At 24.3% G+C, this 26,740-nt stretch overlaps 1 protein-coding gene across 1 annotated transcript; it reads left to right on the forward strand.

Moving 5' to 3' along the window:
• Positions 1-12,379: 12,379 nt before the first annotated feature.
• LOC145838331 (cell adhesion molecule 2-like) lies at positions 12,380-24,963 on the forward strand. Its single transcript, XM_082945905.1, has 10 exons — positions 12,380-12,451; positions 15,624-15,807; positions 17,537-17,676; positions 17,937-18,045; positions 18,517-18,725; positions 19,493-19,651; positions 20,297-20,431; positions 21,359-21,400; positions 23,079-23,210; positions 23,872-24,963. Exons 1-10 carry the CDS (start codon positions 12,391-12,393, stop codon positions 24,003-24,005), a joined length of 1,305 nt encoding a protein of 434 aa, XP_082802031.1. The 5' UTR covers positions 12,380-12,390; the 3' UTR covers positions 24,006-24,963.
• The last annotated feature ends 1,777 nt before the right edge of the window (positions 24,964-26,740 follow it).

Consider the following 26,740-nt stretch of genomic DNA (forward strand, 5'->3'; position numbering starts at 1 on the left):
TACTTTTTTGATAGTTTTTTTGAATGTGCCTCAAATACTCTACAGCTATCTGAATATTTGGTTCCTTTTTTGATAGATCACTAAAATAATAATTTATTCGTAATTCTTTATAGTTGTGTCATGTAGTTTAACAACAATTGAAGAAACTCAAGTACAACTATAATTTTTTTTTCATATTGAAATGTTGAGTTTAAGTATTAATTTTGACTGACATTCACATAAAACTAGTAAATTAAATCAAACAATTATGAGTAGTAAGCATTTAAGATTTCAAATTCAATAGTTATGAACAAAAATCATTTTAAGGCCATAGTACACAAATTCTTTTGGTCAAATATATAACATCATGACTTATTTTTAGGTCAATTTCATAATCTATCCCATAATGTTTTTTAATTCGAAAAGCATTAAGCATTTTTTATATATGAGGTATTCAAAGAGGGTATTGGAGACATATGTAAAGAAGCAACCAAAGTAGACTGTTTAGTACAAATTAGAAAACTTATAACAATTAAACATCAAACTGAAAAAAATTATGTACAACAAACTTACACTTACACACACTTTAAGCCTAAAAAATATTTTATATTAAAATGATGACATCATAGTCATCAATTCCTAATTATACTAATTTTTCTTTTTTTTAACACTTTGTTTAACATAAACTAATCCTCTGTATTATAATACAAATGTATTTAAGTAACTAAAGTAGAACATATAGGTTTTTGAAAAGAACTGCAACTAAAAAATAGATGACAGAAACAATAAAATATCAAAAACTTCTGGTCTTTTTTATGCTGTTACTATTAAGCAGATGCTGCAAATGTTTTGTCCTGGCTACTTTTTTGTGAAGAAGGTGTAGTAGAACCTGGTAGTAAAGGCACATTAAGTAAGTCTGAGAAACTAATAAAAAATTTTGATGAAAATTCCCAACACTGAGTTCATTTGAAGAATTTTACGAATTATTATAATCTGAAAAAACCCAGTACTTAAACATCAGGCAGCAAACCACTTCAGACTGTTAGACAAAACAACATACTTCCCAGCAGTAAAAGAGTCAGTCATAGTAAAGAAAAAAAAGTTCTTTAGCACACTTAAACTATTTCTTTTTTTACCTGCTCACCCTAAGCTCTAAGCTTTCAAATAAGACAGGGTTAATTTAAAAATCTTTCCAAGCTTTCTAAATTTCTTACAGGACTTTGAAAGCACTAGTTTTTTTTTTTTAGTACAAAATAAGGTAGACGGTAAAAAAACTGTACTAATGAGTGTAAAAATATTGAAAGGATGCTGTATTGCTACTTTATATTTTTTTTATAACAAATAAAATTTTAACTGATACAAAAAAAATTGTAAATGATATAGTTTTTGTAATTAAAAATTTCATCATTTCACATGTAAAAGTTGTTTGAAAATACAGATTTTTCTAGGGTTTTTAGAGATTTTGGATCAAAATTCCAATAATTTTTAGGATTTTCTAAGTATTTTTTTGACTCAACGTTTTTGAGGAACCTTTAATAAAAGCTTATGTTAATTTTTGTTAAAAAATATGTTGGACTGCTCCCCTGTGCCTTTATTTTAGTTCTTGTTTATTAGAAAAAATATTGTGCAAAATTTAATTTGTCACAACTTTTTTTGAAAAAGCCTTTAGTTTTAAATAATAGAACTCTTGCTGCAAATTACTCACTTTGTAATGTTTTTTTTAATTTAAACTATGCTATGTTCAAAAATTTATTTTTTGACACAGTTGGTGGTTTTTAATAAAAAGATTTATAAAAATAAAATTTACAAATGTGCAATTTTACTGTTTAATAACTTACTTATAACTTTTTAGACAAAATTTTAGAAAAATTTTGTAAGAAAAACCTTTAAAAAATAGTTTTATCAATATATAATTTAATTATTTTAAAATGGAGTATTTTGCTTCAGGGTTTGGTGAACATTTTATTTCTACTGTCTGTTAAAAAATCACACATTTCAAAATGATAAGTAAAATAGTTAATTTTATCTTCTTTAAATTAGCCTGAAACTTGAAAAAATAAGTTGGTCTGAGTTTTACAAAAAATAAAATAAAACAAGATTAAGAAAGCCTAAATTCTAAAGTACTCTGAAAAACTTAACTAGACTGAGTTTTTCTGAAATTAAAAAAACAGCTAGAGCGGCCTTACTAGCAACTATCTTTACAAGATATACTAGTTTACACATTATAAACTAGACAACTTCATATTTAGATTCTGTAAAAATAACAGAATAAAACAGCAACTTAAATCACTATGTAAACTTTAGGATACACTATTTGATAGTTTGCTTATTTTAAAATACAGTTGTTTATTCATAAATATGCAAGTTTAACAAAGATAAATTTTAGAACTATATAGTAGTTATAATATTGTTTGAAAGTTACAATTTACTTTACAAGTTATTTTTTTTGTCTAAATAAACTTAATAAAATATTATAAATTTATTTTATATTTCCTATGTAATTTACATTTTAAGAATATATTTTGTATTTTATATTTAAGTTTCACTAGCTTTCAATTTGTTTATTTTTTAGTTTTTTCTCATTAATATTACAGTAAAGTAGTTGTTATCAGTTTTAGATAGTTTTCACGGATAGTGTATTTATTATAATACTAGTTTAACTGTTCAAAAAAAAAATGATTATGAGTGGTGACAGTGATCACATGGTTAGATTAGATTTTTGAGGATTTTAGCTTCATAATTTTTTCTACTTAGTGGTTTTAGTGTTGAGACTATAGCCTTGTGTACGTTGTTGCCAAAGATATTTTTTGATATTTTTTTCTTTTTTGAATAACTAAAAGATAAATTTTACTGTGGCAGGTAAGATTACACATAGTGTAACACACTTGCTAATGCATGGAAAATGTTACTTGTTTAAAAGGGCAGAGTAATTGATGTTTCCTTACAATATAAATATGAACAAAAACAATTTGGTGTGTATTTTCTTTTTTTCTAATAGTAATTAATTTAATTATTTCTATTTAAAAAGTATTTCTATGACTTTTTTGTTTTCTTAAGTTATTTAATTAATGCAATGACAAAACTTTGTTTTCTTAATGTATATATTTTATGCATGTTTTGACAAATTTTTAATAGTTTTAAATAAATAATAAATATTTATTAAACATAATACTTATATGTTAACCATATATATAAAAGGCAGAGTTATTTGAAAAAATTTTGGTGTTTTGATCCTGCAATGTTAAACTCAGAGAATTTTTTAAAGCTATCATTAGGACCTCTTTGCCATTAAGCCACATACTTTGTTTAAATAAAATTGAAATTCTCCAGAATTTTAAATGAATTTTGGTAACTACCTAGGATGATGTTGCACCACTATAAAGCTGAAATTATATTGTATTTGATGTGTTTGTTAACCATAATTCTAGGCAAAAAATCAATGTTTAAAGCCTACTAAGTTTAATCTAAAAAGATACTTTGTTTTAAACAAAATATATAAATACATAGTAAGAATTAAATTTATCTATTATATACTAAAATAATTAATTAAATTTATTTTACAATATCGTAATGGATATAAATTATTGTATTGATATATCATTTTATATTGTCAAATAAAAGCAATTAAATATTCAAGTTTTATTAGTTTTTAAATAAGTCTAATTTTATTCATGTACTTTCAAAATATATATTTTTAGATTAAAGTTACGGTTAAAAAAGACATCAAATATAATATAACTTCAGCTTAATATTGGTGCAACATCATCCGAGGTAATTACCTAAATTCTTTAATAAATTGTTCAAAACTTGAGGCTTTCCCATAGCTTTTGTTTAACTTTTCAGGTTTTCTTACGAAGTTCTAATTTCCAGGTTTTTTTAAACTAAATTTTCAAACTACAGGTTTTTCCAGAATTTTCAGACTTGATTGACCACTCAAACTATGAGAAAAGCTTAATAAGCCTAAGTTTTCAAAGTTCCTAAAAAAGCCCAAGTTTTATAAACAATCTGAAAAACTCAAATTAGCCTGAGTTTCAGACAGGGTTGCCACAGATCAAACTGATAAAAAATTTCCTGAATTTTTTAAATATAAACTCTTAATTTTAACTTATTTTAAAATGCATAATCAAACACTGGAAACTATATAAACCTTTTAATCTTATTTTTATACAGGTTAAAACAACAGTTTTTTTTGATTAAATCAAACATCTGACTTCCATTACATTTATTGAACCATCTGTGTATGATTGATGTATTTGCAATAAACAGCTCTATCAGCAAAATACTTGTATTTCCTAACTTAATACAGTTCTAGTTTGTATGCATACATATAATCTTAAATTCTTCTTCTGGGTGTAATAGTTTCTCCTTTCATATTGTTTTCAAGCAAAGCTTTGTTAATACTAAACCCTTGTTTGACCTCAGCCTTTCATTGTGCAACACAAATAATGGTTGCAACAACTTTCCAAGAGAAGATTTGGCAGAAACTTCAATGCTTCAAAATAGAATTGGTCAAAACGATCTTCACTTTCCTTGAAAGTTTTGAACTTAAATGCATTCATTGGAAAAACTTAAGTTCTAAATTGTTCAATGCTAGCATCAACTTCAGACTTGGAACTTATTTTTTACTTTGTTAAGTAGTGCACAATGTTGGAAAAACACTTAACAACAATTGTTACTCCTATTTTTTCTTTGTTAAAATTTAAAACCTTTTGTTCCTCAACTAGGTTTATTTTCCTAAAATTTGCAAGCAAATTGGTTGCAGCACAACCAAGGTAAAGGGAAGGTTTTAGGGAAGCTTGATCATTCAATTCAACCTTGTAAAACTGGTTAAGGCTGAGATTTGTGTCTTTCATAATGATGCACATCAATTTAATTACCAAGCACAAAATGTCCCCATGCATGAAGGCAACAACAGGCTTGATACTCTGGTACAATGTCAAAAAAGGCTGTATGAGAGATATCACATAACTTAAGAAATGAAAGAAAACTTTTGTGTATATATCATGGTTTCAGTATGGAAGTGTCCTTGTCATAGATCATTAATACTAAAAACCATAAAAAAACTGCTTGTTCAAGTAGGGTAGTTGTTCAATATGTTAATATAAAAATTTTGCACTTTAATAAAGGATATTTTATTAATTTTTACCAGATGAAGGCATTTGAAATTAAGCAATTTTGAAAATTTCTGAAAATTTTGCAATTTTAGTCAGATTTTAAAGGACTTTTAATTATTTTTTTGCCACTTGAAGGCTTTGAAAAATAAGAAATTTTGTAAATTTCAACTGAAAACATCTGAGTTTTTTTCAAACTTTGTCAAATTTCCTGACTGTTTTTAAAACCCTCATTTATTCCTGACTTTTGTAGTTTTTTTTTAGTTTTTCCTGTCTTTTTCTGACTTTCCTGACCTTGAGGCAACTCTTTAATGGTGAGTGTGAAAACCAAAAAAAAGTCTGTTTACAACTTTTTTCTGAATGCACAGATTCTTTTTTATATATTATTGTCTATTGACCACACTTGTAAGAGCATTGGTATTTATATTACACGAAAAATAAAAGTTTTTAGTTGACAAATAAGTCTGAAAATGATTTTTTTTTTGTATTTTTCAATTAATATAGTGCATTAATTATCTCATGAAATTTTTTCAAATTTAAAAAAGTTGAAAATAATTGTAAAAATCATTTGGTATTCATAATTTATTCAATACCAGGTTTAAATCTAGACAATGTAAGTCATGTGTAAAAGGTTAACTTTTTTTACAAAAGATAAACTTGATTGGTGTCATTCTGTTCTCAATAAGTTTTTTACTACTGACATTAAAACTTCTAAAAAAGTAGAAAATAAATTTTCTTCAATCAATATAACTTTTATACTCGTCTTAAAGTGTTGATTGCTCTCTTAAATAATGTTTTACGAAATATAGAAAAGTATGTTAAAAAGTTATTTTTTACATAACAATAATTTCAACAATTTTTTTTCGAGTGTTAAATAAGAAAAAAAAAATTTTAAAGTCATCTGCTAGATGTGCTATTAAATTTTAACTTAAAGTAATTCAAATTTAACCTCAAGTAGTACTATTATAAAGTATTAAGAAGAACAATTTCTGATAAGTTTTAAAATTTTCATCAAAGTTACGTCAGGTTAGATTTAGAAGAATACTGCTCTTTTTTTTTTTGTGTATGGTGAAAAAAAAACACAAGCAATTGAAAAACTATTAAACAACTAATAAAAGTAAAAGTTTTAAACACTCTGATTTTTCTAATTTTAATGGTAAGTTTTTAAAAAAATATAAGAAGTAAATTAAAACACCAAATAAAACTTTATTTTATGTTATTGCGAGTACACTCAAGCTAAAGCTTACTTGTAATAAATAATTTTTTTGTTATAGCTGTTTACTCAAGCTGTTTTATTTGGATTGTTTATTAATCGAAAGCTTGTAGTTAAGTATTCTTTTGATAAAAATAGATAAAATTTAAAAACGAATGGCATTCTGGAAATTCTGCTCAAGGTCTAACTAAACCAGATTTTTTGACACGGAGTTGCTGTAGAAGCAATTTCAGTGTTACAAAACAACCCAAATCAATAATCGTTTTAACTTATTAAAAAGCGGTTTTAATCTTCTAATCGAAAATGAACAGTTCGGTAATTTAAAATAGAATACTTGTAAATTCAAAACTAAAGGAATATTTTAAATAAGACTTTTTTAAATAATAAATAAAATGAATGTGCCAAAATAAAGCTTTACAACAAGGCTGCTTATGACAACTAAACTCTTAGAAAGTTAATTTTTTCTTTAACGTCATTTTTTAATAGTTTTCAAAAACAAATGTTAATGAAAATGAAAAGCTTGCTAATAAAGCTTATCAAAATTAAGGAAACATAGTTTTGTAAAAAGTATGATTTAAATACGTTTAATTTTTTTTTGATTGTAAAACGACTGCTCTAATTTGTTCTTGTTAATTGTTAGTAAAAATTTCTTCTTTTTTTTTTGTTTAAACAAAGTTTACTCCTACAAACTTGTTATAAAAACAAATTCCTAAACTAAACAATTAAAACTTTAAGAATAACTAGCTAAATTTGTATTCTAATTTTTATAAACAGTTTAAAAGTTACTTTTTATAACGTAATTTAGTCTAAAAAATAAGTAATTATGGTTTGATTGATTAAAAAATGTATTGAGCAGTTGTTTTTAAAAATAAAAATAAAAGAAGTACCAAAATTCGTTTTTTATCTATTTTAATTAAAAACTTGATATACAAACTTTGTTCGAAAAAGTTTATTTTTACTACTAGAAAGAAATTGGATTTTTACTGTTTAAATTACTTAAGTCGTTTTAGCTTTAAATTAATTCTATGATTTAAAGTTTTGATAGTGTATTAAAAGCAATTTTGACTTAAAAACTTCATTTTACACTTATAACACAAAGGTTAAGTTTAAACAACATTATTAAAGTACTTATTCTTAATTTAACTTAAAATATTATAAAATTTTATTGAAATTCTATTTTTTTAATTAAATTGTGTTAGTTTTTGCTGATTACGTATTATATTAATTTTAAAACCTTAAATTAATCTTCAAATTCATAAATAAACTTGAAAGTTAAGATTTTATAGAGTATAAAATTGGATTTTATTGCTGTTAAACAAAATTTAAAGCTATAACATGTAATTAAATAAGCTTAAGCTGTTTTTACAAACTCTTATTAAGCTAAAAGGTGAATATTCTAATCACTATTTAATACGAAAAAAGTTAATCCTTTATTTTATGACTTGATGTCTCAAAAAATCTTTGTAATAGCATAAATTTAAAGTCTTTATTTAATAAGTTAAACAAAAAGTAGTTAGTTGTATTATTGTTCAAGTTTTAAAGCCATAATAAACTTTTAAAAGTGTAAAATTTAGTATTTTAAATTTTTTGTAGCTGTAAAATTTCTTATTCAATTCTTTTTTTTATTCTTCTAAACGTAAATTACTTTTAGAAGTTGCAGGTTTTATTAAATTTAACAAGAAATATGTAATAATTCTGATTAATAATTTTCACAATTTCTGTATGTAAATTATATTAAACTTGTTATTGTAAAACTTAAAATATTACAAATAATTCACAAATTCTTTTTAAAACAAATTTATTTGTGTAAAAACTAAAATAACTCCGTTTAATTATAAATTAGTTGACAAGGTTGATGTATGAGTAAAAATGGTATTTACTTTTAGCTAAACTGTTTAGATACGGACCTGGTTAATGCAAAACTAAAAAAAAAGTCCCCAAAGATTTTATGAGTAACATTTACTTTAGATATATATAGATGATAATTTCTCTTAAATTAACAAAAGAAAATTAATAATTGTTTATTTAGTGTTGGAAATGGAAAAAGAATGATTAAAACAGTAAGGGTTGAAAAAATTTAAATTATCAATTTTTTTCTTTTTCAGTAGTTTTCAACAACTGTTATTTATATTTTCTCAAGTTTAATTTTCTATTAAAAGGGACAAAAAATTTAGGTAATACCTAGGATGATGTCGCACTATTATCAATTTGAAAATATATTACATTTGATGTCTCTTTTAACTATATTTTTCAGCTGAAACTTTATTTTTAAAAGATACATAAATAAAATTAAACATATTTATCATAAACTATTAAAACTTATATATTTTATTGCTTTTGTTTGACAATATAAAACAATTATATCAATACAATATTTTATATCGATTACAATATTGTAAGAAAAAGTTGATTAAATATCTAAGTTTCTTATAAATAAATTTAATTCTTACAATGTATTAATATGGCTTGCTTGCTTTTGCTAAAACAAATTAACTTTTCAGATTAAACATATTAGAATTAAAACATTGATTTTTAGCCAATAACTCAGGTTAAAAAAGACATATATCTTTTCAATTTGATATTGTTGCAATATCATCCTAGGTAATTACCAAAATTTAATTAAAAATAATGAATAAAGTCTAAAAAACTTATTTTTTTTTTTGAAAAAATCTGTGGTCTACCTGTCATATAAATTTGTTCTTGTTAAAAGGTATCCAAGTAGTGTTAGACTCGATAACTGAAAAGTTTTTTTGTGCACCAGGCCCCAGGACAAAATATTATGAGTGGTTTTATTTTTGTCGTTTTATAAACAATAGTATTGCAATAGTATTGTACTGTTAGTTACTCTTAATATTAAGAACTAAATGTAATTACTTTAAAGTTTTACCAAATGTTATGAAATACTATATTTTTAGATTTTTTTTAAATCCAAAAATAAATATACATATTTTAATATTTTTTGATAGTTATTTTAAAATTATGAGTTTAGAGTGCTTCTATGTAAGTAAATTGTTGGAGTAGCAAAACATATCTAATCTTAAAAAAACAGGTATTTGAAACTATTTTAGTTGTTTTACCACTATTATGGATTCTTAAAGCAAAAAAAAAAAAATTAAAATGGGCCTGGTGGTATAGGGGTCTTGTTATACTTACAATTCTCACCCATGATCAAATCCTACCCAAACTGTTTTTAATTTAATTTTTAATATTTTTTTATAATTTTTGATGTTTTATCAAATGAAAAGGTAATAAATTTATCACATTAGTATTCAGAAAACATATGTTCACTGGTCAATATCTAAATTTCCAATCTTATTGTAGCAAGAGGAGAAAAGTTAGTTTAATTAAGACCTCATTTCACAGAGCTAAGGAAATATGTTCTCCAGAAGTTTTTGAAATTGAACTTAATGTTATAAAATAAATGCTAATTAAGAACGGATATCCTAATCCATTGGGTGATAGAGTTTTAAAAAATGAAATTTATAGATTTCAATAAATTGATTTACCTAAAACCGTATGGTCCTGAGAAATGTCCAGTTCTTTTAATTTTGCCTTATGCAGGTGAAAATTTATCTCAGATTGAAAGACATATAAAGAAGATAATGTAAAAAGTATATTGTGCTGCTAAACCAAGAGTTATTTTTACAGCAAGTTCTGTTTTAAGTCCTAAAGGTAAAAACCTTACATCTAACAAACATAAAAGTTATTTGAATGCTGTTGTTCAAACAGTTATATTGGTCAAACGTCTAGGCAAATTGAAATTAGAATTAAAGAGAACATTCCAAAGTGTGTTAGAGAACATATCAACAATCGGCCAAAGACAATTAGTACAGCAACTTCAAATGCAATGAATAGATCTTCAATATTGTAACATTTGATTAAAAACATCATTTTTGAAAAAAATTATAATGAAACAAATTTTTAATTATTAAGAAGGTGTAACAATATTTTTGACCTGGTTAAAATTGAAGCAATATACGTATATTTAAATAAACCAAAATTGTGTAAGTAGAAAGACTTTGATTATTCATTACACTTGTTTGGACAATTAGTGCTGTTATGTTGCATTTAATTATGTTAATTTAGAATTTTTATTACTTTTTTTTTGTGTTTTGCTCCACAAATTTCTGATGCAATTATAAGACTTTGTAAGTTTAGTTTTTTCTTTAGTTTGTAACAATTGTATCACACTGATGAAAATTTGTTGAAATATATTTGTGTTTAGTATAAAACCATGTTAGTTTTTATTTTATTTTTTACCACCTCTGTTACTTCAATCCTTACCCTTGGTAGGTAAGCAATTCTTGGATTTGATTGGCTTGCGGGTTGGAATTGAGTGGTTCTCAGATGTCCTAATGATGGATTTTGAAACTCTCTAAGTTAAAGTTGCAAGATAAAAGCCAGTCAACATTTATCCAAAAAAAGTTACATGTTTATTAACTTCTTAAAAAAATTGTTTTTTTGTCATATTTCATGCTTCTGTTTTTTTTTAACTTCAAAGTCATGTTTAGGTAATTGTGTGTCAATATGCTCAAAGCCAATCTGGCAACTATGCAACAGAGTATTATGCAAGTATTGTTACTGTGTTGTTTTTGTATTGTATGGTGTTTTTTACATTGTTGTTAATGGTTTTTTTACATAAATCTGTTTTAGTTTCATGTAATTGGTTGTAAAAAACTCATGTGGCATCTATTTTTAAATGAGAAATAATCTGCACTAAAATTAACCAAATAGTAACATTACCAAGAGTGCCACACAATCAGGATTAATCAGGTCAACTCATGTTAGTATTTTGAGTATCTGTTATAAGCATAAACTTATAAATAAAATTGTCATGTTTTCAACAAAGATTTTTATTTTTGAAATTTGTCATGCAACCACTAAATTCCTACTGACCCCTCAATAATAACAACCCCTGAAAAGTAAGACCGTTTTGAAGCACTGAACTAATTTAATTCCAGCATCTGTTTATACCTTCACAATTTTATATTTTCTTTTAATGTAAGAACAATTATAAAGTTTTACAAAACATATTATTTTAAATGTAACTGTTCAAAATATAGTTTTAATTGTTTGTTAACAAAAGATCATAGTGATACAGTAATTAATTTTAGACAGAACCCAGTTGAAGTGTGTTGATTCGTTGACACACAGAAACATATGTTGGTAGAATAAAGGAAGATTACTGTATAATTTGTTTTTATTTTAAATGTATTAATTTTGTTGTATTAATATATTATTTCAAATAGTTGTACTGAAATTATAATTATTTTACAACAAGTTATTTATACTTAAAGAACTTTTATATTAATTTTTATATCTAAATATAAACTGTAAGGAGGAATTTAAGTTATATAACACCTTAGTTTTTACCAATATTAGTACCATAGGGGGGTAAACACTTTTATTTTTACAAAAATTAACTTTGCTTTTATATGAAAGCTTGAAGTACAAACTACAAGCTAGTTTTTATAGAATTCAAAAGTATCATTTAACTTTTGAAATATTTTTTTGTAAAAAGTTTCCAATAAAAACGTATGGATGGCAAATATTTTGGGGTCAATTTTCTTGGAAATTTTAAAACTCACTAAAAATCTTTCTCCTCCTTCATTTTCAAGCAATCTTCTTCAAAATTTTAGGAGATGTTCCTTATAAAAATAAAACATTACTTATGAGTTTTAACGATTTAAAAAAAAAAAGATAATTAGTTTATGGCAAAAAAATAAAAAAATACTTAAATTTTTTCAAATTTCAAATAAGCGTTTTTTTATTTAATGTATAATGATTAGACTGTGAAAGTTTGAAGAAGGTTGCTTGAAAAATGTGGGAGGAGATTTATTTTAAATAAAGTATTCTTTTTTTGTTGTTTTAGTTATCCCTTTCTATAGGGAATCTATAATGCAGCCCGACTTTGACTAGTCATATCTCTAAAAATAAATTTAATTTTTTAAAACAATAAAAAGCATCTTAAAGCTTGAAAAAAAATCTATAAAATAAGATCAACTTGTAAAAACATAGCTAACATATTGCTTAAAGCTGTGTTAAAATAAAACAATTTAATTGTTTCAACTTTTACAGACTTAAATAATGATGCTGCATAATTCTTCGTTCCAAGCAATATTGTTGTTTTTCTGTGTATGTTTTTCAAGTAAGTGTGTTTATTTAAAAGTGCTTAAAGCTGTATGATTGTTTAAAAATTTTTTTTATTTATTTAATGTTTTACTTAAATTGCTTGTGTATGAGTTTCTGTTTCTATAAGTTTGAATCATTTTGCAAAATTTTAGCTTGCAAAGAATTTCCTAAAATAAAACAAGCGTGAACTTGGCTTGAATGGCTTTTTTTGTAACTTTTTTTAAAACCAATTATATTCAATTTCTTTAATGTAACTTGGAACTTTTTTTTTATTCTATAGAACGTTCTTTTGCCTAGCTTTTCGCAATAATTTTTAATCGAATTGGGGTTTTACTTTTGTAGTGGGGCGCCTTTAAAAGATTAATGTTTTTTTGCATTTTTTCGCTTTGCAATGTTTTTATCCAATTTTTTTATTAACTTACTTTTTAAACTAAGTTTTAAGGCGTTTTTAATTTTTTTTCAGAAATATTTTTTTTATAACATATGCTTAAATAAATTTTTCAGAAAAGTTCCAAATTTGCACGGTTTTGGTTCTTTTTTTACATGGTTTTATAGTAAAAGTAAATTATTTTTTAATAAGTTTTATTTTCAACAGACTTATATAATTAAGTTTTATAACGTCATTATATTTTTTCCCAACTTATTATTATTTTTTCAATATATGACCCATACAAGTTTTACCTAAATTTTTTGTTTATGTAATTTGAGGGATTTCTTGATCAAATACTAAGAATTTAGGTAAAGTTAAACTGGTCATATATTTGAAAAATAATAATACGTTGGGAAAAAATACAATATTGTTATAAAACTTAATTATATAAGTCTGTTAAAAATAAAACTTATTAAAAAAATAATTTACTTTAACTATAAAACCATGTAAAAAAAGAAACAAAACCGTGCAAATTTGGAACTTTTCTGAAAAATTTATTTAAGCATATGTTATAAAAAAAATATTTCTGAAAAAAAAAAAACGTCTTCAAACTTAAATTAAAAAGTATGTTAATAAAAAAAAAAAAAATTGGATAAAAACATTGCAAAGTGAAAAAATGCAAAAAAACATTAATCTTTTAAAAACGCCCCACTACAAAAGTAAAACCCCAATTTGATGAAAACTATTGTGAAAAGCTAAGCAAAAGAACGTTCTTTAGAATAAAAAAAAGTTTTAAACTAGCATTAAAGAAATTGAAAATAATTGGTTTTGAAGTTTGGTTTAAAAAAAATACAAAAAAATCCATTTAAGCCAAGTTCACGCTCGTTAAAATAAATCAAGTGTTAAAATTAACAGTTGACAGGTGTTTTTAATCACATAATAAAAATTCAATGTATTATTTTAGTACAAGTATTAAAAGTTTATGTATAAGGTATAATTTAAAAGGGGACATGTTTACACAAGGAGTCATTTTGCATAGAGGGTCAATTTTGCACAAGTGACTATTTTGCATAAGAGTAAAAAGATATTTTTATTTATGACCAAGGGTAAGGTTAGGGGTAACAGTGATAGTAAAAGAAAAAAAGTAATTAAGACTAATTATACAAAAAAAACCCACCAAATGTAAGGGTAACAGTAATAATGATAAAAAAATTAAAATTAATAAAAAGTTTTAACCCATGCAAAAAAGTATTTGTGCTAAAGTGACATTTACTAAAAATAGATTGTTTAAAATAAATGAAAGTCTACCTTAAATAATATACCTTTTAGAGTACCTTGAAAGTTATTGAGAAGGGTTCAACATTGTTTTTTTTTGCAAATACTAGTCTTGGCTTTTACTTAAAGCTTTGAGTATATGTATAAGATATTTTTTACACAGAATAAAAATTTCAAATAATTTATGAAATATAATTATTTATATATAACAAATCTGATACAATTTTATGAAATGAAAATTGTTTATGGCAATTTTTTTATTAGGAATATTGAAAGACTTATTCCTTCATTTTTAAAGCAATTTGTTAAAAATTTTAAGCTAATTTTTATTTCAAATTTATAACCATCTTATAGAAAGTTGTTTTTTTTGAAAAAATTGTTAAAAAAAGTTAATTATTAAAATTAAAAATTGTACTTTTTTTTTTGTTTTTAAGTAAAATTTTAAATGATCTTTTTGCTACAAGTTGTTCAATATTTATTAAAAATAAGACTGTTAAAGTTTTAATACAATTGCTTAAAAACTAATGGAGAAGATAGACTTTAGTAAAATAGTCTGTTTTTGCTCTAAAACATAAAGCGTCTCCCATAAAGTACCTATTGAACTGTTTAATTTGATTGCTTATATTTTAAAATTTACTTAAGAGATTTTATAAAGGGTAGAAAACAACTGGTAGCTTAGTTTTTTATGTAAAAAAAGACAACTTAAAAAAAAGTGTAAATTGCTATTAAAATATTAGTTTATTATAAAAGGTGGAAACCTAATTATTAAGTGTATTTAGTTCATTAAGTTGAAAAATATACACATACTAAACTTTTCGTATTGGCATAGTTTTTGATAACATATATAACATATGATATTTAAATATGCTTATTCATTATAAATTCTATATGTTTTAAACCTTTATACCTGAATTTACTAATAATGTCACATAAACTGTTTTTAAGCAGTTTTAGAATTTTACTGATGCATTTATAAATGCAGCATTTGTGTTTTATAGTTTATGAAAAGCTCTGAATGTAGTTACATGGTTAAAATTAGCAACAGATAAATTAAAGTCGTCAGCTTTAATCATAAGCTTTTAATTTTTTAGTTTTTTTTTTGCAAAAACTGAAAAGTGTTTAAGTATTTTTATAAGTAAATAAAGCTTTTGTAAGCAAATATATTTAATAACATTTATTGAAAGATTTTGAGAATTAAATCAAAAATTATCGTTTAAAAATTATTGACATTCCATTTTTCTGTTTTCTAATAATATTATTAAGTGCTTAAGAGCTTAAACTTTAAGTCTCATAAAAAACATCTTAAAAAAATAATACATTATCATTGTTAGCTATAATAAATATTTTTTACTGTTATAAATAAGCAAGCTAAAGCAAGATATAGATATAAAAAGTAGTCCGGTAGCAAATATTTTAGAATTATCAAAAATGATTATGTAAAATTAAAACAAAAAAAAAGATTATATACAAAAATTTAATACCATAAGACTCAGACACTTTAAAAAAAATAATTAGAATAAACGTGTATATATTAATTATATAGTTTGTGGAGCGTTGGGTGGAAAATTTGACTATGAGGTAGTTGCGGTTCAGAGTGGAATGGCAGAAGGTTCACCAGCAGTCATAAAATTTGAAGATGTAACAGCCAATATGTTTTACATACAGTATGGAAGCAACAATAGTCTTATATTTTATGGTACCATACCAGCTCAAGTTGATGTTAAAAGGTTTTAATTGCTAGGTTTTATAGTTTTAATTCTTTTTTACCATTCTAAAATAATTGGTGTAGTTGTTAGAATATAATTAAATATTATTAGTCTGAAAGATGTTTCCATCAGAATATTTTTTTTAAAATTCATTTAGCTGGGAATTATTAATTCAAAAATTTTTGCAACAAATACGATGAAATAGTTAACTGAAGTATTTTTAGATCTAAAGTTTTTAATATAATTCTGACTCACTATAGTTCTACAGTTTGATCTTATTTTTATATTTTAAACAAGCTAAAATATTTTCCTAAAAATTTACCTCTATATCTATATCTTATCTAACTCAGCATAGTTTTTTAAGGTTTTTAAAAATTTCAGGTCAGTTTTATTCTTGATTTTGAATGAAATTTAGTTGATTTAGTTGCAATGTTTTGTTAATTTATATCAAGTTTTTTCGAAGACCTTGGTTTTTATTAGATATTTTTTTAAAGGATTTGAAAAGAAAATCAAAATGACTCAGGACAGTTTAAGGTCGCTTAGGAAAGTGTTTTTGACTCGAAGAGTGGCAACCCTACTCTCAGTTAAATCTTAACAATATGATGTTTTTTAATTTTAAAGTGATAATGAAAAAAAAAAATATATATACTTTATTTCTTTGTCAAACATTCATTTTTTTTTTAAAACATCTTAGTATTGCACAGAAAGTTTAAAAAAGTCAAGGTATGTTTCTTTAAATTGCACAAAATGATAGATTTTTAATGTTTCAGTCTTATTTCCTGTTTAAGTTGGTGCCTTTTATAAATAACTTACCAATCTCATCAAATTTGATTTGCTCTATTACAAAAGTTGTATAAAAATCATTAAGAGGGAGTTTAGTTAAAAATTAAAAAAGTAAATGTAAAATTATAACTCAAAATAGTTGTGATAATATAGTTTGACCTCCTATGGCCTAAAGTTTGAACTGATATAATTCAATCAAAGTTTGTAACATTTTTATCTTAAAATTGGCTAGTTTTATTCTTAAAATTGTAATACTATCGAATTGAAAATGAAATAACTTTGTAGCATTATATTTATAACTTTACAATGTTAAAATTCAGTTTTAATTACACTGCCTAGCTAGAACTTTTACTTGCTTCTCAGATACAGGTATTAGAAAGAATAAAAAAATTGAAATAAGTTTTATACATAAAAAGAATAAGCCGCACCCAGTGATCCTTGTGATAAAATAATAATCTTTCTTTATTTTGACATATTATTATGTTTGTACCTTGTATTTGTAACTTTTATACTTCAAGTGTTAAATAATTAATCATTAAGAACTTATTTTGCCTTTAAAATTATATAATTTTATGCTTATAAAAGTATTGTTTTGTGCTTTAAATTAGCGGTAGCTAACAGTGTAACATTAGATAGTTTAACATTGGGTTGAATTGAAAGCTTTATATATGAATCATAAATTAGTTAATATGAATTATAAAAAAAATCATTGACTTTTTCAATTTTTATATTTGTAAAAGTTTCCAATAAAAACCTATGGGCTGTAGTTTTCTCATTTTCAATTTTCTTAGCATTTTCAAAATTTACTAAAAATCTATCTTTTTTAAAATTTTCAAGCTATAGATCTGAAATTTTCAGCAAATATTCCTTGCAATGTATCAAAAAATCTGTTAGAACAAACTAAAAACAAAAAAAAAAAGATAAATTGAAATTAACTAATGATAAAAGAGTTATAATATTTTTACAGGTACAATAACACTTTCGAAGACGGCACAAGCACGATTGTGATCGACCCCGTGGTGCAGTCCGACGCTGGTGTTTACAAGTGCCTGCAAAACGGCGATCTGAGCGGATCGAAAACAAAGCGGACGAATCTGGTGGTCAACAGTGAGTCTGAATGTTCTAATTTAGTGTTAAGTTTACCATTTCGTAAAGACATAAATTAGACACTTGGCATTTTACTTTAGGTATAACCTAACAGCATTTAAAGAATTTAGAAATGGAATTGAAAAAAAGTTACAATAAGTTGTGCATTGAGTCACGTATACTAAAAAAGTACAAAATGGGATTGATAAGCTTGTTTACAATTAAAGTCAGTTCAACTAAAAACCCATGAAAGTTATTTTAATTCAAACATATTTATGCAGAGATTCCAGACTACAGTTCTGAAGTTGCGACGAATGTTGTCAAGAGCGGAGATGCCGCTTCAGTGGCCTCATGCTCAGCTGTCAACTCCAAACCCGCTTCGAACATCTCGTGAGTTTATTTTGTAATAATATATTGGGAAAATACTTGAAAAATTTGAATATTTTTTTTAATGAATAACTACATAGTCATTATACTTTGATAGAGTTTTTTATTGTGTTTTACAGCTTAAAAGTTTTTCTCTCAACTTAATTGATGGTACTAAGTTTTAGAGTTCATAATAACGCTAAGTAAGATTTTTGCGTTTTCAGTATGTATCCATAAGTTATAAATTTGGTAAACATTAAGTTTTAAAAAGGAGATGTACACCCGTTTATTAAAAAAAACAGAATTTAGTAAAATCTTTTCACAAAGCTATTTTAAAAGCAACTTTTTAAGCTGAAATTTTTTTAATGGTGCTAAATCGTTAATGAATTGTGTTTTTTTTCACTTATGCTAAATCAAAAGTCTCGTATATATATTTTTTGTGTTTAATAACTTCTTAAAATAATTGATACTAACCAAGAACCACTATTTTAAAAGATTTGAAGACGAGAACGGTGAAGCAGTTGAATCTTTGGAAGAAGAAGTCGTTTCAACTGACGAAAACACTTCGCTCACCAACACCACGAAAACGCTCACTCTCAATTGGGACACCTCTATGGCTGGAAAGTCGTACTATTGCGTCATAAACCACGCTAGCGTGCCGGAGCCGATGAAAAGAGAGCTTGTCAGCGATATCAATGTTCTGTGTAAGTAAGCTCTATGAAAAAGTTTATATACAAATTAATCTTTAAGAAATAAAAAGTTTAATAGAAAACATTAAAGCATTGCCTGAGAAAACTAAACAACACTTGGGTAGCTATTTTTGTCTACATTTATTTTTTAATAAATAATGTGTGAAACTTAAAATATAAAGTTGTACTTTTTGTATCATCTAAGCTTGTTAAATAATTTATTTTTTAATTACATGCCCAAATCTACTAAAAACAAACCTTTTCTTAAAATATGATGAACATAAGTTTTGCTTCAAGTTCCTTAAAGCTAATATTAATAATTATAATTTCCAAATACCAAAAAAAAAAAAAACAAAATTGTTTTTTAAACTTAAACTTAAGTTACAAAGGTTAGTTGATGCACCTTTAAAGATATTACTTGGTTCTCATAAATTTATATGATGCTTTTGTGTTTTTAGTGTTTCATATCTGAAGTAGTTTTAAAACCTCAAGTTTTACTTAGACTTTACTGAATTATTTATCTTTTGTTTTCGCTTTCAGTTTAAAAAAATTTCCTACTGGTTTAGGTAAAGGCTTTTGAATTTATTCTTATATGTTTTATAGATAGATAACTTTTTACATTAATTTAGTTTATAAGAAAATTAAAATTAATAAGCGTAGTAAATACTAAAATAACGAATATTTATATATGTATATATATATATATATTTATATATATATATATGTACTAACATAAACGAATATTTTAATCATGTACAATAAATTGATAAAATATGTAACAGACGAGCCAACAATAGAGATAAGTGTGGGAAACACAACCCTGCCTGCTGGAAGTTATTTCTCTGCTTCCTGCGAAATCGACGGAAACCCGAAACCTGAACTTTCCTGGACATTTACTTCTGATAGCGGGGATTCCCTTAAACCGGATAATTTTGTGACAGGTAATTGAGTTCAATTTCTCAAAGTAGTAAATTTCATCAACAGCAAATTTTTGTAATTTTAATATATTTATGTTAAGTTATATAATGTCTGTATGTGTGTTTAAATGCTATAGGATTACTTGCCTAATTAGGTCATTACATATTTTCATTACAAAGTTTCTCATTTTTTTAGTTGATTAAATTTAGTATGCAGTTAGATCAGATTATTGTAACTGTTTTTTTTTTTTAAACTGTTATATATTCAAACTTTTTAAGTTAAAAACTGTTTCACCTAATAATCAATCTTTAATTTTTTTAAACGGTTAGATATAAAGCGATATTTTTTTTAACTTTTTTTTTTTACAAACAATTCACAATGTACTGATGTAAGATGATTTTGAATTTTCCCAATTTTTCCAACTTAAACATTGGACATCTCTTTTGTCCTTAGAACTATAACATATTTTTTGGGTTAAAATAACTTACTTTTGTCTTTAAAACTTGTATCTTCAGTCACTTAAACTAAATTTAAAAAGTCTATTTTTTTTATTTTTCAAGCCACATAATTTACATAAACTGACTTATTTTTACAGAATTTAATGAAATAAACTATCGATAAAATTTATATGGAATAAACTTTTAACATAAACTAACTTATTTGTACAGAATTGAACGAAGGTGGCAAGCTGGTACTGTCAACTGATTCCTTACTGACGAGCAACAATGGCACTTGGGTGTGTCGCGCCGAAGAATCTGAACATTATCCGGCAGTTGAAACGTCGTTGAGCTTGTCTGTTTACGGTGAGTCTGATTTTTAGTTTTAGTCTTCTTTTGCTGCGTATGAAACTGATATTTGTTTTAATTAAAATTGCCGTTTTTTTATACAAGTTTTAAATTTAAAAAATAAATTCATGATGTTAAATGTTATATTAAAAGAAGTTGGTTGAAATAAGTTTAAAGCTTTTTTTTTTTTTTGAAAAACTCAGTCTAGCTTTTAAATTTTTTTTTATAGATTATTTTAAGTCATATAATTAACTTTATGTACATTTTTGAAGTTTTGAGTACAAAAGATTAGCTATCATTTTTAGTTCCAACTTGTGGCTGCCACAGATCAAGTTACTTGAAATTTATATTTTTAATCTTCAAATTTTAGGCTTTTTATTGCTCAAAAGAGTTGAACCACGTTTAAAGTTGAGCTTTTGCCATATGTTTTATGGTAAACTATAAAAAGTTTGTATGAAGCTAGTTTTAAAAAGTGGCGAGTTTTTAAAAACGAACGGCATCCAATGTAGAATTAGCACGACTATTAAGTATAATAATGTGCAAGGTTGGAAATGCAGTTCTATTGTGAATTTTTAAATATTAAAAAATAGTTATTATTAGTCTGCGTAACAAAGAAACGCATATCTTATTATATTATTTAAAAAAAATATCATCTTAACTTTTATAAACTTAGTATTTTTAGTATAACTAAAATAAAGACAATGTATGTGAAAAGTAAAAAAAAAAATAAATTATTTTATTATACTCAAAAATTTATGAGTTAATTTGTAAAATTGTAGTTTGTAAATTTTCACTTTTAATGAATAAGTCTTGTTTCAGAAAATTAAAGTAATATGTTTCATAATCATAAACAGTCGAATGTTTTTACTGTTTAGATATAATCTTAAAACTTTTTTTTTATTGTTTTTTACTTTAATTGCTTGATGTATATTTTTTTTACTACAGAATTACCCACTACTACACCAGTCACAACTACCACTTCAACAAGTTAGTTTTTTTTTAAATATATTTAAAAATGTTTATTTGTATAATATTTTTATAACACTATTTTGTTCTTCTGCTTGTAGTAACAGTTATGTTTTCGTTTTTATCTTATAAGGTTTTAAAAGTTATATTGAATAAAATCAAAGTTAAAAATATACTACAAACTTCAGAAATAAACTATAAAAGTCTTATGAGTTCATGCTAAAGCAAAATGCTTGTTTGTTGTTTGCACGTGTACAATTAAGTTAATTGAAAGTATTTTTTATTAAAAACATCCGTTCTAAATGATATGTATAATGCAATACTTTTGAGTTATTCGGTTCATAATAAGCTATTATAGATATAATAAAAGCTAAATCTTAAAGTTTTTTTATTTTTTGATTTATATGCCTTTGATTTTACTGATGTTGCCTAAAAGATGTTTTTTAGCAAATTAATATATACTTTATTACAAATGTACTTTACAACATCTAAAAAAGAAATAAAAGTTAAAATAAATCAATTTATAAATGCATCAATGTTAATAAAAAATATTTTTTTTATGATGAAAATATATTTGAATTAGTTTTCGGCGAGTATTTTATTAGTTACCTTGTTGAATAATAACTTAATTTTGTTAAAATGTTTTATTTATAATAAGTAGGTTTTACATTATTTTGTTCTTCTGCTTATAATTCTAGTAACAGTAGTGTGATTTTTCGTTTTTGATTTTATTTTATAAGTTTTAAATGTTTATGTTTGCTACAATTGTTTTGGATAAGATTTTAGTTACAAGTTTACTAAATACTTATATATTTTTTTATAGTTCTAAAATTCTTACAAATGCATGCTAAAGCAAAATTCTTGTTTATTACTTGCACGTGTTCAATTAAATTAATAGCCAACTGTTTATTATTAAAAACATCTGTTTTATATAATATGAATAATGCAATATTTTTGAGTTATTCGGTTCATAATAAGCTAATACATATATCATTAAAGCTAAATCATAAAGTTTTATTTCTTTGATTGATATGCTTTTGATCTTAGAGATATTATCTAAAAATGTTTTTAAACTTAAATTAAATTATATTACAACAACTAATAAAGAAATAAAGCTAGAAATAACTACAATTGTAAGTACATTATTATTTATTAAAAATAATATATTTTTTGATAAAATTATAATTAAATTAGTTTTTTGAGAACATTTAACAGGGTTGCCACTTTACCTGGAATCCTGGAAAACCTGGAATTTGAAAATTTAGGCAAAAAAAAAAACTGGAATTTGGGAAATTTTGAAAAAAAATCTGGAAGAACCGGGAATTTAAACAATTTTAACATGTTCAGTAGTAAAATTTTGATTTGACTCAAAAAATCTACCATAAAAATAACTAAATTTTGTCATCATCAAAAATTTTTTATAATTAAAAATATATTTTATTTAAGTAGCTTTACAGTGTCTTTTCAATGTTTTTATACTATTTAATACAGTTTCTTACCTTAAGCTTAACTTTTAACTAAAAATAGACCCACAAATGTGTACCTGGAAGAAATTTGAAAAACCTGGAAAAAATTGCAATTAAACGAGTGGCAACCCTGATTTAATTAATTCTTTTGATAAGCTGTAAGTTAAATAATTAAAAATTAATACAATTTACCAGAAAAGTAATGATTTTGAACAAATAACTTTTTATTACAGACACAAACGTGCAAACATCCCCATCTACCGGAGGAATGAATCCAGTTTTAATTGCTGTTCTCGTGGCTGCGATTTGCTTCGTTTGCATCGTCGCCCTCATTGCTTTGTTGAGACATTTCGTCACTCACAAAGGTATCATAAAGTTTTACTTTTACTTTGTAGTTTTCAGTTGAAAATAAGAAGAACGTTTTTTAACAGGCTTAAATTTTAAAATAAAAGTTTTCCAATATATTATACTATACTTTTTTTAAAACTCACAGTAAGTCACATGAGAGCGGACATGTAATTTCATAATTCATATTTTATTGAAGTCAGCCGTGAAAATGATAGTTTGCTGTGCTGAATGCAATGCGTGAAATGTTTTAATAAAGCGCTTAACAGTTGATTAAAAGTAACTAACTATAAGATGTTTCAGCTTTTTTGTTTAACTTTGATAATAATACATCAATCTTTTCAATTAAATTGATACAACTAATGTTATTAAACTACTAACTTAATGTTTGTTTTACTGAAACTAAGTTTCTAAAGTATATTGATAGATTTATTAAAAAATACATCGGTAATTTTTACAGTTGAACAATATTGTCAGTTTTTCAAAAGAGTATTCAATTTAATTTCTCAAGAAAGTATTTAATACAACTTATTCTTAATTTAACATTTTTCTATTTACGACAATTTTTAAATATTTTTACTTTTGCAGGAGAGTATTTAATTTAACGTGTTTTTTACAGGAGAGCACTAAATTTAACTTTTATTTTCAAAGAATAATGTTTAATCTAACATGTTTTCACAGGAGAATACTACACAAACGAGTCGAAGCAAACGGAGTCGATGCAAGGAGAATCTCTGCAAGCCCAAGTTGATTCAGACAACGAAACATTGGACGGTGAACTTTTGCAAAGCAGAAAACCCGAACATTTCGTTTGATTTTCATTGAAACTTTCATATTATCAGTTTATACTTTTTGTTTTGAAAGAAAGTCGGTGCTTTTTTAACTATTTGAAACTAAGATAAACAATTACATTTTTGGTCGATTCATTTGTTTGATATTTATGGTACACATTTTTTATGTGTTGAACTTTTTTGAGTTATTTAACTTTTTTACAGTCTTTCATATCAATCGTGTCATATAGATATTTTAAATGTGCTTTTTTTAATCTTAAGTGAAAATTTTAAGCTTTTTCCGAACTGATTGAGTAACTGTTTCAAGAATGTCAGTGACTGTTTGCATTTGTTTTATAGAAAATTTATTCTAATTAGAATCAAGAAAAGTGTTTGGTACATTGTATTGTTTGAACTGTTTTTTATGGTACACGCAAAAAAGCATATATGAAAATTGATTGGTATTAATTGTGACACTACTTTTTTATTACTTGGTAATTTTTTGAATAGACGAACTTTCTTTTTTATCTAGTTTTATCTACACATGTTTTGAACTTTCGATTAATTACAATTTTATTAGTTCACAGTCAATACTTTTTGTTTATACTTGAATCGGCTTTGTTCAGCTAATTTATGACTTTATTTCGTCTGATTTCAAATACCTAGACACTATCAGTTTTTTTTACAGTTTGTATTTTAGAAAATTTTTTTGGCATGTACATTTTAAAAACATAAACTACCTATAAAATCGACAAGTTTATAAAATATTTCTTTGTTACAAAGTTGTAAGTTCTACAAATACTTTCTTAAAAATTATTTTTTATAACACCTACTTTATATCAGAAATAAAAATAATTACTATTTATAGTGTTATTTTTTATGCTTATAAATAGCTTTTTTTCAACGATTTTTTATAGATGGCTGCTAAGTTTAAAAAAAACAAACTTTTGTCATTTATACACAATTTATGAATAGTTCAATTTATTTAAGATTCTAATTTTTTTACCATCTAAGTTTTTATAAACTTTAATAATTATATTTTTGATGGTTATTTTTTAGAATTTCGACTTTTTAACTTTAATAAAACAAAACTACTGCAAATAAAAGTGTTTTGATATTTTATGTAATTTAAGTAAAATTTAAATCAATAAAATTTAGCTTTGTTTTTTGTAATTAAACTTATAAAAAATTATCTATTAGAGCTTAATAATATATAACTCTAATAAATGTATTAGCTGTCATATGAAATGCTCTTTTAACTGAACAAAAGTATGCACATTGATTATGAGTATAAAGCTTATAGTTTGAGCTTTATACTGGACTATATATAAAGTTTTTATTAAGTTTATTTTTTAAATAGACCAGCTAAAGTACTATTTAGGAAAGGAATTAATTAAGATATACCAACTAAATATGATTATTAATAAAGAATCTTAGAGCCAAAAATATAAACTTCAGAGCAGAAAACAGTTTAAATTTCATACACATTGGAAACTTTAAATGTGCTATTAATATGAATCTTTACATAAAATTTATTAATAATTGTTTTGAATTAAGATTATTATTCTTACTCTCTCATTATCTGAAATAAAATACTTTTTAAACTGATAATCTGTACCATAATTGTGATCTTGTAGCTATACAACAGCACAAACAACAACTATAAATACTACTGTTGTTCCTCATATTTCTTAAATATTTGATAGTTTTACGTATAAATTTTTATATGTTTCCCTCTAACTATTTTGATTTTTAGGATACGACAAAGATTTATATATATTTTTTTTTTGTGTTTGAAAATTTCGTTTCCAAAGTCGCGCGGAAGTCAGTAAGTTGCTTGTAAAAGGAATACTTTGTCTCTTAATAAAACAACTTTTTCGTGTTGTTATTACAGCTTAGGAACGCATAAAGGTGATTGCATTTTTTTTGTATGTTAGCATCGTGTTTTTGTTAAGATGCTGACGCGAACATTATTTATAACAAAAAATATCAGTTTAAACCAATGTATTAAGTTTTAAACTTGTCCAACATAATAAGTTCATACTTCTACTAGGTGTTAATGATACCATTAAAATATATTGTAAATATGTTGGTTTAAAATACTAAAATCAAAAGTAAATCATTGATTAGTCTTTTTAAAACTATAAAAGCTTAAATAAAGACTTTGGTAAGACTTTGATTATTACGCTTTTTAAATTCTTAACTTGGTTTTTAACATTATACCTGCATTACTAATTTTTATATAAATTATATTTAAACCACTTTAAATAAACTAGTAGAACTTTGTTTTCTTTGAAAATTAAAGAGCTTTAGATGAATTCACTGAAGCTAACAAAATTTTTCTCAGTTTAAAAATCAAAATGTTTATTGTAACTTATAACCACTGGTAGTGTTTCCACTTGTAGTTATGCAAAATCACTAGTAAATCGTTTTTTAATTTTTCATACGTAAATAATTGTATTACTGAGCTTGTAACTTATAACATAGCTAAAACTTAGTTTAATTTTATGTCTTGATTACATTATTTTAACCAAATTAGTTTAAATTTTAAAAATTAAGAAAATTAGTGAGAACATGTTTTATTTTTATTTATTTAAGAGATTTTTAGTGTACAATAAAACAAGTTATTTGTTTTTAGAATGAAGACCAAATTTTGATGTCAAAACTAAAAAGTAAACTGTTGATGTTTTTTTTGTCAGAAAGTACTTAGTTTTACAAAAAATGTTATCTAACTATGTGTATCTATAAGTATATATATTAAAAAAAACCTAAGATCAAAA

The sequence above is a fragment of the Thalia democratica genome, chromosome 6 (assembly GCF_965202585.1).
Source record: "Thalia democratica chromosome 6, ktThaDemo2.hap1.1, whole genome shotgun sequence".
NCBI classification, from domain to species: domain Eukaryota; kingdom Metazoa; phylum Chordata; class Thaliacea; order Salpida; family Salpidae; genus Thalia; species Thalia democratica.